Below are 14678 nucleotides of genomic sequence, written 5' to 3' on the forward strand. Positions count from 1 at the left end.
ATGCTAACATAGCTGTGTCACTAGCGGTCACGTAGCACATCATTATATACCAGCTAGCCAAACTTCAGTAACCCTACAAACGTCACTGCTGTTCAGTTTTCTGTCTTCATTTATGTTGGAAGTGATAACAGAGCTGTACGTTTTAATTTGTTTCCAAAACCCCGCAGTCAGGACATGCTATATTGTATTTAGATAGAAGCTAGCGAGCTAACTTCCTGCTAACATCTAACTCCATTAAATGTCATAAATTCAGTTTTCATGGATGCCTGGATGTTAAACTCAATTGTTACACCTGATAGAGCAGAACGCTGATCATTTTATTAAAGATGAAAGACTTTAGAGAGTTTTTCAACTCTCAGTAATGCCATAGTGATCGTTTGATATATGGACCTGCAGCGGAGTTTAGGCCCAGACACGGCTAGTGACGTCAGACTGAACGACCGGATAGTTTCCTGCATAGGCATAGGTCACTCTCACTTACTTCTGATACAAAGCCAGCCATTTTATTCTACAAGGAGGCCTGAAATATGACTGAAGCTCCTCTGTTCAGAAAAGAGCATCAAGGTTTACACCAAATAGGCTTTCAAGGGGTAAAGTGTTCATTAAAGTGGTAGCTGGAGGTTGATAGCCGCCACTAAGAAATCAATTGCTAAAGGTGCTGTGACTCAGACCTAGAGACTGGTCAGCAACCCCTTCATGACCACTATTCACTAAGGAACATTGTGTATTCCCTGACTGGTTGGTAAAAACACCCCTGCAATTGCTTTGGTCATTAGTAGCTTGCCAAAGTCATCCACAGTTTGCATGGAACTGCTCTCCAAGCAGCAGTGGAACTGTGAAAAGTATGACAGTTATGGTGCTTATTATTGTCAAAAAGGATCATATATAAATGTGTGATTGACCAGTTGTGAGTTGGGTAGCGTGCTGTTTCCCTCTATTTCACAGTCAGATCTTTCTCATGCACATAAAACCTGGTTTTGATAAGTTAAGGTGGGGATGGCGAATATGCCCAGCTTCTGGCTTCACAATAGCTGGTAACCCACCCACTTCACTAACTCATGTACCAATGACTAATCCATGTTTTATATTCGATCCTGTAATCTTAACAACTTCTACATCTTTCACTTTTTAAAGTAAAAGCTGTAGAAGTTGTTAAGTAGAAGTTGAAGGTGGTATTCTTACACAGCCCTTGAATAAAACAAAGTAATTATCATTTATCATTCAATTTACTTTTTTGAATATGAATTAACCTGACTTCAATAGGACATTATGTACATATGTACCGTCTAATTACAATAATTATACAGAAAATTACTTATGCAAGCTTTAAATTCCTTCCATTTATCAAATGTCATTTACTGAGCAGTCCATGACAGCGCTTCAATGTTAATTATAGTTATATACTTATACCTATACTAATCAGAATATAGAGCTACTGCAGGGGTGGGGAGAAAGACAGCGAAAAATTGTTCTGTTTGAGTTATTGCTGATATTTTTGAGCCTTTTAAATGTTGCATTTGACATTAACTAAAAAGCAGCTGCACTTACACTTGGTCTCCTTCTGTAGCTAGCTTGTCTTGAAGATAAGCACCATGATTGCAAGTTTATTGACACGAACATTCATGAACCTGCTCTACTGAGAGACATGATAAGGGGGAAAAGGATGTGTGGCCAGTGACAATAGTGTCTCTCTACTGGAAGCAACAAAAGCCTGCTGTATACACACACACACACACACACACACACACACACACACACACACACACACACACACACACACACACATTATTATCTTGCGTGACATTATTAAACTGCCAGTCAGATTTATCCAATTATAATTAAGGTGCTTTAACACCTTTCTAGATTGTTCCAGCCCACTTTACCCTCTGACCTTAATTGGGGTCTGCTGTCATCCATTCATGCTGAATATAGGCTCATGAATCAACAAGACAATAGCACTAATGAATTCAATTCAGTTCAGGTCAGTTTTATTTATATAGCACTAAATCACAACAACTAGACAACCCCCTATGAGCAAGCACTTGGTGACAGTGGGAAGGAAAAACTCCCTATTAACAGGAAGAAAGCATTTGCCACAACCAGCTGTGGGTGATGAGAGGGAGACGAGGCAAAAGACACATTGTGGACGAGAGCCAGAGTTTAGTCATTTGCAATGATTAGAGTCAAAGTGGTGTACAAACACTCAGAGACTGCAAAGAAGTGAGTGAAGAAGAAATGCTGTCAAAACATTTAGCTCACAAAGCTCAACACTTCCCCGGGTTGCATACGGCTCTCTACATACATTTCATATGACATCATTTATACCATGTTAAGTTTTTATGTGACTTCTACTCCCTCTGCTCTGTGCCCTGAATACACCGGGTGTTATCCATCACCAGGTCCCCGGGTGCTGTAAAATGCACTGGCCGTGTACATGTGTTCTTGTCTAGCATTGAGAATAGTAGTGGGTGGTGGTGGAGGCGTGTATTAATGCCCTGGAGATGATTTAGAGTTAAACCACCGAACAGCAGAGCTCTCTTCCAGTTTTCTCCCATAGGACAAGTCAGTGGCTTGTGGTGAGTTACAGAGAAAATAGGATCCAGTCAGAAATCACTTCAAGTGAAACAACAGCTTAAATGGTTTCTCTTTAAATAATGCAACAGCTCATGTGGTCATAAATCAGGTTTCTGTGGGTCTTTGAAGTGACATATGCATTTTTAAAATTTATGGCTCAAATGTTTTTAGCCTCTAGATCTTAATTGTTTTGCCATGTAATGAGAGGTTTTCATTGGAGTTGGCTTTCATGTGAATAGGCAGAATAGGCAGTACTGTGCAAAAGTCTTGAGCTACCCCTTGTTTCTCTTTATTACGCTTACAAGGAGTCTTTTAAAGTGGACTTGAGCAACATGAGTGAAAAATCCAAATTTGAATTTTTGGGTTCACAATGTCATCAATATGTGGCAGAGCTCAAAAAAGAAAACAGTGAGTGTCTACAGCTATGTATAAAACAGAGACTCTCTCATGGTTTGGAGCTGCATTTCGGCCAGTGGTGTTGGAGATCTTTTCAATGGATGCAATTATGAACCCAGAAATGTACGGTCAGACTTTGATCCACTATCTAATATCATCTGGAAAGCATCTGATATGCCTCATTTGTCAGGATGACAGTGATGCCAATGCAGTAAAAGCATACCTGAATAGAAAAAAACATGCAGTAGAGCACTATCCATCATAGATCGGCCTCCCCAGATCCCAGACATCAACATTATTGAAGAATATTGACATTAACAAGAACAAAGAAAGCTTTGGATATCCTTGAAGCAACCTGGACAATTATACCTGAAGACTGTTAATAGATATTACAAAAAAGGTTTGCCTAAAAGAGTTCGGGCTATGTTGACGAATAAAGGCGGTCATACCAAATATTGACTTTCAAGGTCAGAATTCTACTGACTCAATTTTCACTTCACATGCTGTGTTTCCATGTATGAAGTTTCTGCACCTATTTCTTATAAAATCTAGAGAAATGTCTTGATGAGCAGATCTACATGTATTAATCAACTTAATAAACATTCCCACTATTGTGGTGACCAGCAGATGAATTACACCAAATGAGTGCATACGACCATAAACTTTAGCGCATCCTGAACACTACATTTACCTTGAAATGAAGGCATATTAAAAATTTTAACATCCTGTAACTCAGTGGAACACAGAGAGCACACGAAATGATGAAGAAACAGATAAAAGGGACTGGTTACACAATAGCATGTATTTTTAAATAGCGCAACAAACTGTGCTCAAATGAGATGGCAGTGTTTTGTTTTCCGTGTGCGTGCATGCAGGGATGTTTGAGATGACGGGAGGTTACATGCAGGATTGTTACTGAGGGAGCGAGGCCAACAAAGGGCGCTCAACCTGCTGGCCCTGGCTTAAGCTCCTGTCAGCTAACCCTCTGTATGGGTGTGAATGTGTGTGTGCGTGTTTGTGTTGGGGGACCAGCAAATACGCTCACAGAAATCCATGTGAATAACCGAGCCCTTTTAAATCTCTGACCACATACACACACAAGACTGTAAAAACATCCATAATCTCATTTCCTAAATCGGGTTCACCTCTGCGCTCAGAAGATTATGAAATATTTTCCCTAAGTGAATGCAGGCAGAAAAGGTTGTAAGGCTGCATGAGAAATGACAAGAATAATGTCCAAGCCAGCAGACTAGCAACAGGTAAAATAGCTTTTTAGTGGGCAAAACATTGCTAAAGAGTGTCAAAGAAACTAGCAGACAAAGAAAGGTGCCATGTAAAGCGACAGGTTGACTAAAGCAAAATTTAGAAAGAGTACAGAAGCTGACGCATGAACCGTCAAGACGAAAGGGAAATGGAACAGAGAGAGGCAACTGGCGCTGGCTGTCACTTGCTTTCCCTTCTGTAGATGACAGGTGTTTTACATTACTCTGCGGGTGAGAGCAACACATATATCTGCACCGCCTGCACCTTTACACACCGGACTCAGAGCGAATTCCATATCGCCCCCTCGACCGTGGAGCTTATTCATGCACACTAAGGCCAGAGTAAACTTTTCATTCAAGGAGAAAATGAAATAATACCCCCACACTATCGGCATTATGGTTTTCACTTGAAAGCAGGAGTAGGTGTCTTATATTCTACCCCACAGCCACTCCAAGCTTTCCAGCACTAAGGGAGATTCATACTTCAGAGAGAAGTGGAGCTCTGTGGAGCGCAAATGTTCACACCAATTCTTTTTTTCTTAGCTTGCGAACAGCTAGCTTTTCTTTTTCTATATTTGACTGTTTTCCCACAAGCAACACAAAGATGAACTTTTACTTTTCCTTATTTGCAACCTACCGTTCGTAATAAATGAACTGTGCATGCTCCAGAAAATACAATTTCTTCCACTGGCTGGACAACAGATGAAAAGCCTATTTCACATGCAATAAAAATAATAAGAGTTTTCCACAGGTTCAGCTGCTCTATTATGAAAACCTAAAGCAATGCCTTCCATCACTTGCACTTTACAGCTAAGACCACGAGTATCTTTGCTCACTCCACCGCACACGCTGCTCCTAATGTCGTATACAGTCAGAAAGACTTGCTCCTCCGCTGCGCACAGCATGCATCTTTCTTGGTATTAGCATCACATAAGTGATTAAAAAGTAATGATGTCAGTGGTCTAGACTGCTCATCAATTCACCCCCACAAAGAAAGAAATCAGGAACAATTGAGTTGTGCAAACTGCTTTGTTTGTCTCACAGCGAATGACTACAGGACGCGCGAGTCTGCTGTGTGCATTATGTAATAATTACGTCTGCGCATTGGAGGGTTTGGCTGTGAATAAAAATGTGTCAGATGTGCAGCCGCTATAGGATGTAATTGAGCCACAGGAGTGCTGTGCTGCTCAGTGTGTATATCAGTCACAAAGGCACAAAAGAATGATGAAAAACACATGAATACCCTATTCTTCCTTCGTCGTTAGAGACAGCAAAGCTTCTCTGCAGTGGGCGCAAGGACCTGCACAAAAGGGCATTTAATGTCAGATATTAGAGGGTAGACAAACACTGCCCTTTGGGTGATAATGCATACCACGTCTGACTGACCGCGGTGGTGTCAGAGGTGTGAGAAGTGAGGTCTCACAGTGCAGACGAGCACCCTGCTGTTTCCCAGCACAAACTCTGCACACTTTTCCCTGAAAATCTGTCACACTCTCTATTCTTCACACCTCACTCCCCTGCTCCCTTTTGGTAAGGATTTATATTTGCAGCTTTTCATCTCCTGAGGGGAATGCTGCGCGCTGAGTGTAGCGATACAGAGGGGCTGTATAAGATTTTCAGCACGCGGATTAAATCAAATGTGAAATAAACCTTTGTTAAAACCTACATCTGTCTCTTTCTCCTTCTGTCTCTCCAGGTGTGTCTCCCCAATGCGCTTGGCCCTTGAGGCCTGAGGAGAAGTGAGCCAAGCCCAGGCCCCCATGGGACGCCCTGTTATCCAGCATGCACTGCTGCTTCTGCAGTGCATGCTGGTCCTACGGCCTGGAGGTGTGGCCGGCAGGAGAGGGCCAGTGCTGCTGCCTGAATCACCCTGTTACAGGACGGAGCACCCACTCGTCCCACACTCAGGTAGGTGGTTTAAGAAATGCGCTCTCTTGACGTCATCAGAGCGACTCTTTCCATTTTTCCCCCTCCATTCATAAATATCTGAAGTTTTCTCATCAGTTATACTCATTTCCTTTTCCACTCTTAGCAAGGTTAAACTTGTAAACCATAGATGTTTCTGAATGGTTTCATTATTTCAGTTCTGTTGCTAATAGACATAAACAACCTTGCACACACGTCACGTTGATTGCGATGAACAAAGTTAAAGAAAGTACACAAAGCTTGTAAAGAGTTTGTCTTGTTAGAGCAGTTTTTCTCACACTCTTATGAAATGCTGTTGTAATTATCACTCTAGAAAACACCGTCGTCGCATTTGCTGCCTGGCAAGTTTTAATCTGTGTAAAAGTCATTTTAAATGCACTCAGCACTTTGAAAAATGTTCAGATCCGCAGCCCTGGAGAGCAATGAGCCTAAACCTTTGATTGCATTACAGACATGAGGTAAGCGTACTTCTAAAGCCTAACTCACATTTACTACATTTAATGTGAATTAACTGTTCACCAAACCTCTGCCAAACAGTGAACATCAAATTATATCTTAGCAGCTGTAATTAGGCACTTCAGGCCTGTCAAACTGTGGCTTTTTCCACCAGTTTTAATGTTATTTAAATGCAGAGTGATACTGCCTGTGGTGTGGGTTTTCTTTCTTTCTTTTTTTGTATTTAAAAGAGCAAAAATCCAAGTATGGAAATAAGTCTCTTCTCTAATGTTTCCAGCTCACCAACTTTCTGCACACAGTACAACACTATTATTATTATTATTATTATTATTATTATTATTATTATTATTATTATTATTATTATTATCTGAAGTGTACAGCTTAAGTATTTACTCTATAAAGTAATTTGAATCACAGTCATCAAACAGTCATGTTAAATAACTTTACACACAATGATGAAAAGCTTGAACAGGTTTTGAGACTGAGGATGATCTATCATAACAAAAAATTATCTCGAGAACATCGTCTGCAGCATCTGGAGGTTTTTCTCTATTTTTAACATTACATCAATTTTTTTATTTTCTGAAACCTTGACCACTATGGTTCTTAGGAGGCTCTGGGATTTCCTCTCACTAAAGAGCTTACAGAACTAAGAAATGAAATGCTGAGACAATCCTCCCAGCTCCACTTCCAGGGGAGAAATGTTCTCTGATTATCAATGAAGAAGCTCTGGTAATTTCAGTCTCTGGTAAGCAGGATTTAGATCAAATGTCAGATTGTCTGTTTTAGATGAAGATTCAGTGTTGATTTTACCATTTACATAAAAAATTATTACCATAGGTAACTACATTGATGTCACATGTTGGTTTCTGAAATCCTGTTTCATCCTGTCTAGTTGAGCATTTTCACTGTTGCCACCTTGGCGTATTAGTTAATATAACGAGAGGCATGTGGTTGATCAAACGTATCAGTCACAAGTTGTTAGCCAATAAGAAACAGAAATGAACAAAAGTATGGGCAAGATTTACAAAATTCACCAAATCTTCTATTCAATATGACCCAAAATGAGTGACTGGGACCATAAACTCAGAAGACAGTAAGAGTTCACAGAGCTCAAGTCAGAAAGATATTTTCTCATAGACTTCTGTTGAAGTCTGCAGTTATGCGGCAACTAGTCACACGACTACTAACCACATCTGGTTAACTTGTTCCCCTTGTTTAAAATCATTGTTGCAATGCAGGGTCAAGTGAATAAGGCACCCTTATTGGTAGGGAAAAATGAGTATTCCCTCAGTAGTGACTAGATTATGTTTGAATTCTTACAATCTTGACAGATAAGAGGGTGAACAACGAAAAAGCCCAATGCAGCTTCTGTTTAAGAGACTATAAGACTTTTACTTTAAGCAAGTACAACCAGAAACATTCAAACGTCGAGACCTTAATTATCCAGCTCATAAATTTTACAGATTTCATCAAGCAAAATTAATGATCGCTGACTAGCTACTATGGGTGGGGCCTGTTTTTTTGTTTTTTTTGTCTTTGTCAGACTGAAATCAAGGACTCATTGTTTAAAAAAAGAAAAAAAAAGTATTGCCTAATACTAAAAATTTACAACAATTGAAATGTGCAAACGTAGCATGTGAAAAGAGAAAGACTAGCAGCAATTAATGAAACTAGCAGTTAGAAAAAGGACACTTATGGATTTTTCTGGTTATGTCCTCTTGGAACGATCCAGCTCTAATCTGTAATTACAACATTTCTTGCTGTCTAGGAAAAGTTCACCTCCTTTATTAACTTCCTCTTTGTTCCACAAGGCAGACGGTGCCTTTGTTATGGGCCTTTTGCTACATGGCTCTGCAGTTTTTAGATACAGTATGTTCTGCATCCGATTTCATTGTCCTCACTCTCTGTCATACTTTTCTATTGAACAGCTAAACTGTAATGAAACGCTGTGAATCCAAGTCAACTGAAGGTATCAATAGCGATCAATGCAGTTCTGTCTAGCCGCTGCGAGGCAGCAGAAATGTCATTGAGCTGTTTTCATTACAACAGAGCCCCAGTCACATAATCTCATAGCATTCTGTCTGGGTAAAATTGACTGGAAGAGCAAGGTCACTGCATGTGATCCACACGCATGCATAGACTCATATTCCGAATAACCACCCACCTATAACCCTAATTCTCCCTCACGCTGTCTCCCTTCCTAATCTTTGTCACTTCATTGTTAGCTGAGCCGATGCTCTTCCCTCTGCACCGATTGAGTGCAATGATGATGACTAACTGCCCAGCTAATGCAATACCTTCATACCTTGTGCTTTCTGCGTGGGGAGGATCAGACATCAGCTGGTGGGTCAGCTGTGGTCATTGCGTTTGTGTTCTCTAATGTACCAGATTGGCCCATTAAGCTTCAGTGGGTTAATGCTTTGGTTGAAATATAGGAGCATTAATAAAGAGGGTCGACATTTTAGTTAGCATTCAGACACGGTTCAGCAACACAGAGCCGACTGAACAGAGGAAGAGAAAGGCAAGTACAGAAGTCTTTAGTGAGTGATTAGCTGTGGTGATATAGTTGCTTCTTAATGCAAAGAGTCTTTAGAGCTTCTTTGGGGAGTTATTAAATAAAAGTAGATGATGTATGGTTAAAAGCTAAAAGGTTGACTCACCAAATTACAAAAGCATTTACGGTTTTATGCCAATACAGTTGACATTAACTATACATAAAGTATGTTAACCGTTGTATTATGAGGCTAAGATAAGATATTAAGTGCGAAGATATCAGCTCATGGCAGCAAGCTCACCAAAGCTAAAGACTGTATGGGAGTACCACACAGACACAGAAACCTGCTAATTAGTGCTTCTTAACGCTAAATACTATAATAGTGTGCACCAAAGCAGCCTTGGACAGTCTATTACTACAATTAACCACACAGAAAGTCATATTATCTCTTTGATAATTGCACACAAAAAAACTTTCACAACAAGGTTGAGACGTTTAGTTCAGTGACTAATCATCAGAGGTGAGGCCTAGCAGACAGCTGCTGGCCACAGCTGCCTGTGTCGGTGTCAACCTGTTAATTAAAACAGCCAAATCCCTAACTTTAAGCCTTATTACATTTGAGTATATGAGTGAATTAAAAAAATAACAGCTCTTCCACCCCTTCTCACGAAGGGATGCATTAGCTTTAAAGGCTAATCTATTTAAAAGTAATGCTTTGGCTTGGTAGGCTTTGAAATGTTTGTTTATGCTATAAATCTGGACATTTCCACACGAGTATCTAAGGGGACTGACTCTCTCCTGGAGTCTTTTTCAAGCGGTCATTCAGGGAACGACAGTTTTTGGCGCTTCGGGTGGTTTATGTTTTTTTAGCCATGGAGATGTGGCATTTGTGAGTGTGTTTTGCCGCAGCGACTTTGTAGCAAAAAATCGATGTTTAGGAAAACATCTCTGTGGAAAAGTATAGTGCATGGCATATAATTATAACATTTAAATTCATTAGAATTGGACAGGATTTGGAGCTAAGTGCTGGTTTGCATCATTGGTACTGATACATACAGATTAACTGAACCAGGCATCGATGTAAAAGCAACAGAAATCGGACAAATGCAACACTTCAAACACACGTGGTGTTAGTGAATCAGAAAACAGCTTTTTTTTCTTCTCAGGCTTCCAAGAGAGTTGGTTAGTTGTGACTGTGGGAACCAACATGTGCCTGAACGTTTAAGACTGTTTAAGGGTCTAAGCTTCAGCTGAGAACTTTAAAAAGCTCTGTGTACAGCTACTATGTGTCCATGTTATATTTCTGTTATTCAAGTCTTGGAAACTCGGGAAAAAGCGGGAAGCTACTGAACATGACCATCTTATCCTTAATTTTCTTAGTGGAGAAGAAAGCACCATGTTTTTATTTACCATGAGGATCAAACCAAGTTTATCATTTCTCAGTATCACCAAGCTCTGAATCTTGGAGTGGGTGGTCACAGGGTGAAGCATTAAAAGTGTAAATCAAATTTTGTCTCACCTGCAGTGTTTTAATCCTGGGGTATGAGTGGGTAAGGCTTTATGGAAGTGTTGGGGTACGTAAACACTCAGTGGCACACACACATGCAGGCAGCCCTAGTTTTCATAAAATTGATGCAGTTCCATTTAAATGGCTTGTAAAGCCTGCTGTACTCCTGTTTACATATCAGCTTTGTTATAAAGCTCTAAAGTTCTGCAGACTTTTTCACAGCAGTCATGTGTGGGAAAGAAAATTTGCTTCAAGTACAAGTTTTCACTTGAAGTTTTATCGCCCAACTTTGATTGCATTACTTGCGTTTCAGTCCTATTTATTTTCACCTTGTGTGAGAATCAGCACATTTGCAGGGCTGCTAATTCCCGTGGTCCCATGAAGATGTCCATTTATCTTTCCCTTCACATTTATAGGTATTTCCATTTTGTTTTTTAATAGCTTTCCTTTTGTGCCCTGATTGTGCAGTTCAAACACATCTCGTTGTTCAGGACTGTTTTTTTTTTTTTTTTAAAAAAACAGGCTGCTCAATGCTTTTTAGTGACTGCGAAATTATAGCCCATGTGAGGTTTTTTTTTTTGCAATAAAAGCAAAAAGAAAGAAGCTATGAGTCATTACAGAATATTACAAGGCGTATGCATATGGACATAGACACGCATACGCATATGCTGAGACTGTGTGAGGGAACTGAAGCCTCTCGTTAAACCTATTATCATTGTCTTTTGTGAGTCATGGTGCTCCACGTAATATAATGTAATCCCCGGTTGTTGCGAGTAAACAGTGTGCAGGCTGCCATGACTCCTCTTTAGCCAAGCTGGGAGGACTACAGACACATTAAAGACACCCCTGTGGACCACAACAGCCTAACAGTCCCACTCTACTCAGATGAACATTTCCCTTAAGGACATACACAAACAAATGTATAGCATTTGTCTGTGTATGTCCTTGTTTATGAGTTTTAGTGAGAGTTTCATGGTTTATCCATTGTTATCTGTTGTTAGGATGATGTAGGAACAACACAGGGACATCAAATCGTGTGACCTTCATAGCTGGTGCTTGCATGTATGGCAAGTTAGCATTTGTGGAATATCCACACTGGAAGCGATTCTCATTAATGAAGAGATCTGAGGCAACAGAAAGTGAGAAAGCTCCCATGCTCCTCATTTGTGATGAAAACGTGACAAAATGTCAACGCTTGGGAGGAGGAGAAAAGTAGACATATGGACACATTTTGCATTTGACGTCAAGGAAAATAAGACGCTTTGTGAATCGTGTGGAGCAACTCTCTCTGGTAAAAACACGACAAACATTTAAAATGAATCAACTTTAGATTCAGTCTACAATAATCTTATGAAACAAGGACTAAAACTACACTGACACAAAAAGAATTTAGGCTCTTGAACTATTACTAAAACAAAATGAGACTTAAGTAAAGACTGTGGCTAAAATCAAATCAAAATTAGGTGTCAAAGTTTTCACCGTATGGCAGGAACTTGTCAGTCAAAAAAGAAGTTAGCCACAGGGCTAAAGCGCATCAGCATGAACAAGCTGTCTTGACGAAGACTTGATTAAAAAAACATGCATTTTCAAACATGGAGTTGCCCACTCCGAGTAATTGGAGAGAATCTAGGTGTAAGGACGATTCACATTGCTTTTTGGGAACAGGTTTTATATGCAGGTCTACTAGACCTCCATCTGTGGCTCCTCAGCTCACAGAAAGAAAGAAAAATCCCATGCTCAGCTGGCAAAAAAGGAGTTAAAGTAGAGCTCAAAGAGCGGTTATGACCCATCACGAGAAGCCAAGGTCAAGGTTTGTCTGAGTGGGTTCCAGTGACAGCATTTCTTTCTTTCTGTGTGATTGTGGCCTGACAGTGGAAGGGTGTGCCTCACATGGGTTTGACCCCACTGGGGATGGTGGTTTTCTGACTTGGCACAACACTTGGCTGACAGAACTGCTACTGTGGCGCAAGGGTGCTGTAGTCTAACTACTGCTTTCTGCTTTGTGTGGCGGTTTCAGAAAGAAACATAGAGTTCAGCAGCAATGCTCCAAATGTTTACCCCGAAAAGGTACGCTTGCTGTACTTGAACAAAAACAGGTCCGCATATAGCTCCAGAAGAGGTCCAACGTAAATGTGTGCCATTTATTGGATTACTTTAAGAGGGGCTTTGAAGTATTTCTCTGTTTCTGGCAGGCATGTTTTTGCAGAAGACTCCTGACAAAGGATTTGTAGTGTTACTATAGCCCCTGAGATATACTGTATTAATAAAGCGTTGTATTTAACAAGAGTTCCTAGGTGTAGGCTTGAAAGGCTTTTAAAGGTTATAAACTGTGGTGTAAACAATGTCTTCACAGGCCAAGCCGAGGGCCATGTCTCTGTGGAGAGCAACAGCCCGACTTGTTTTACAGCCACAAACTGAGCTCAGCTTTTATCATCCCCGAACAGCAAACACATCGTTAGAAGGAGGGCAGTGAAAGCAAGAAAATAAACAAATGGTCTTATAGAATTCATAAATGCAACAGGCCGCAAGAAGTGTCAGAGATGCTTTAATTGGCCTTTTGGGGATGTGTCTTTTAAATTTAAAGCCCACTGAGGTCAGGTATTCATGAGCCATGTTTTACTTAAATGCAATCTGCCTGGGGAACGAATGAGGCGCCATCCATATTTTTGGGATTAGTGCATTTTTACGTTCCCCAACATCTCTAAGATGTCATCACCATGCATATTTGTTTTCATTTTATATTCCTCTGAGTGGACTGAAGAGATCTGGTCATCCTGGTAAAAGCGCATCTGTCCTAAATACACATTGGATTTAAATATTTTAGTGCACACTTATTTGTGGCTTTTTACCGTGGTTTGTTTTCCATGATTCACTCACTGCCCTGGGGCCATAACACAGCAATGGGGGTTCAAGTTGTAGGACTTCTAGCTGGAAATCGTGCTTGGGTTTGTTTGTTTTTTGGCTCTAAAAAAAAACACAAAAAACAACATGCAGGAACCTCGGGGCGCTGAGGCGTGCATGAAGCTCTTAAGCACCCTCGCCTTTTTTTGCTTTGGATTTTCTCCAACCGCACAGGTGTCGGTTCTTCGAGTGCGCGGACCAGTCGTTTCCTCTTAACAGCTTGAACAAATAGTTGCTATTCTCGCCGCAGAGCTATTACCGCAGGGCGGCATTTTAGAGTGAATTGGCTCTTCGTTTATGCGAGCGCCCGCTGCCACACTCTATTTACACCACTCACAGAGAAACCATTCATGTTTCAGAATTGGTTCCACATGTTGCCATTGTTGTCAGCCTGGCAGTGCTGTTGAGTGGCAACTTTAAGCACCGGCAGACTGGAGAGTGGCGTGGCCTCTGATGCTCAGTGTAAATATTTATATATCCTGTCATTTTGTCTTTGTGTCAACTGCCGTGTGTCATAGAAGGGAATAACAAATGGTATGTGAGTGATGGGTTCTATTTTGAGGAGGTGGGAGACAGGGGTTAAGAGGATAAGTTGGGACTGAGAAAAGGGGGGAAGGGGGTTTATATGTGTGTGTTCGCTGGTTTCATGTTGGCCCAGAGCCCTGGCTGCGCTCTGAATTTACACCCCTGATCCGTTTGTGTGTGAGCCGTCCCGCGTGTGTGTCTGCACGCCGTCGTCTTATGAGCAGCCAATCCCCTGATTCAGTCAGCTGCTGTACAAGCCTTGATGTGATTACATTATCACATGCATTTAAAGAGCAGCTCATGTGAACCCATGCAACATGCAAATCAGCGCTGAAATTTAGTAAAGGAGATAGGAAATTGGATTTGTCTTATTAGTTGGGGGGGTCATCCTACTGGTCCCTCATCTGCTAGGTTAACGATAAGGTTAATTTGTTGGCTGTGTGTTGGATCATGTAATTCTGCCTCTAAAATTACCTTCTACAATCTATCCAAAAAAGAAAAAAACACATATATATCAAGTTAGATGAGAAATGGAAATATTTTTTTGGTGATGGTAAACCAGCATCCAGGAATGTTGTTTTGTAAAACTCTTTCCAAGTGTGCCACACTTTTGTAGCGGGAAAGCCAAAGGCCA

General features: G+C 40.7%; 1 protein-coding gene across 4 annotated transcripts in view; it reads left to right on the forward strand.

Moving 5' to 3' along the window:
* The window catches only part of sema5a (sema domain, seven thrombospondin repeats (type 1 and type 1-like), transmembrane domain (TM) and short cytoplasmic domain, (semaphorin) 5A), a 160662-nt gene that overhangs the window by 38454 nt on the left and 107530 nt on the right, over positions 1 to 14678 (forward strand). For all 4 annotated transcript variants that reach the window (XR_014922272.1, XR_014922273.1, XM_085468540.1 and 1 more), the window contains exon 2: positions 5929 to 6140. Coding sequence is in view for 2 of the 4 variants with exons in the window: in XM_085468540.1 (XP_085324666.1) it covers positions 5993 to 6140 (148 nt within the window). In the remaining 2 variants the exon portion in view is untranslated. The remainder of the gene's footprint in view (positions 1 to 5928; positions 6141 to 14678) is intronic.

The sequence above is a fragment of the Copadichromis virginalis genome, linkage group LG9 (genome assembly GCF_057382275.1).
Source record: "Copadichromis virginalis isolate Kocher_CV1m ecotype Utaka linkage group LG9, C_Virginalis_male_GT1.1, whole genome shotgun sequence".
Classification (NCBI taxonomy): Eukaryota; Metazoa; Chordata; class Actinopteri; order Cichliformes; family Cichlidae; genus Copadichromis; species Copadichromis virginalis.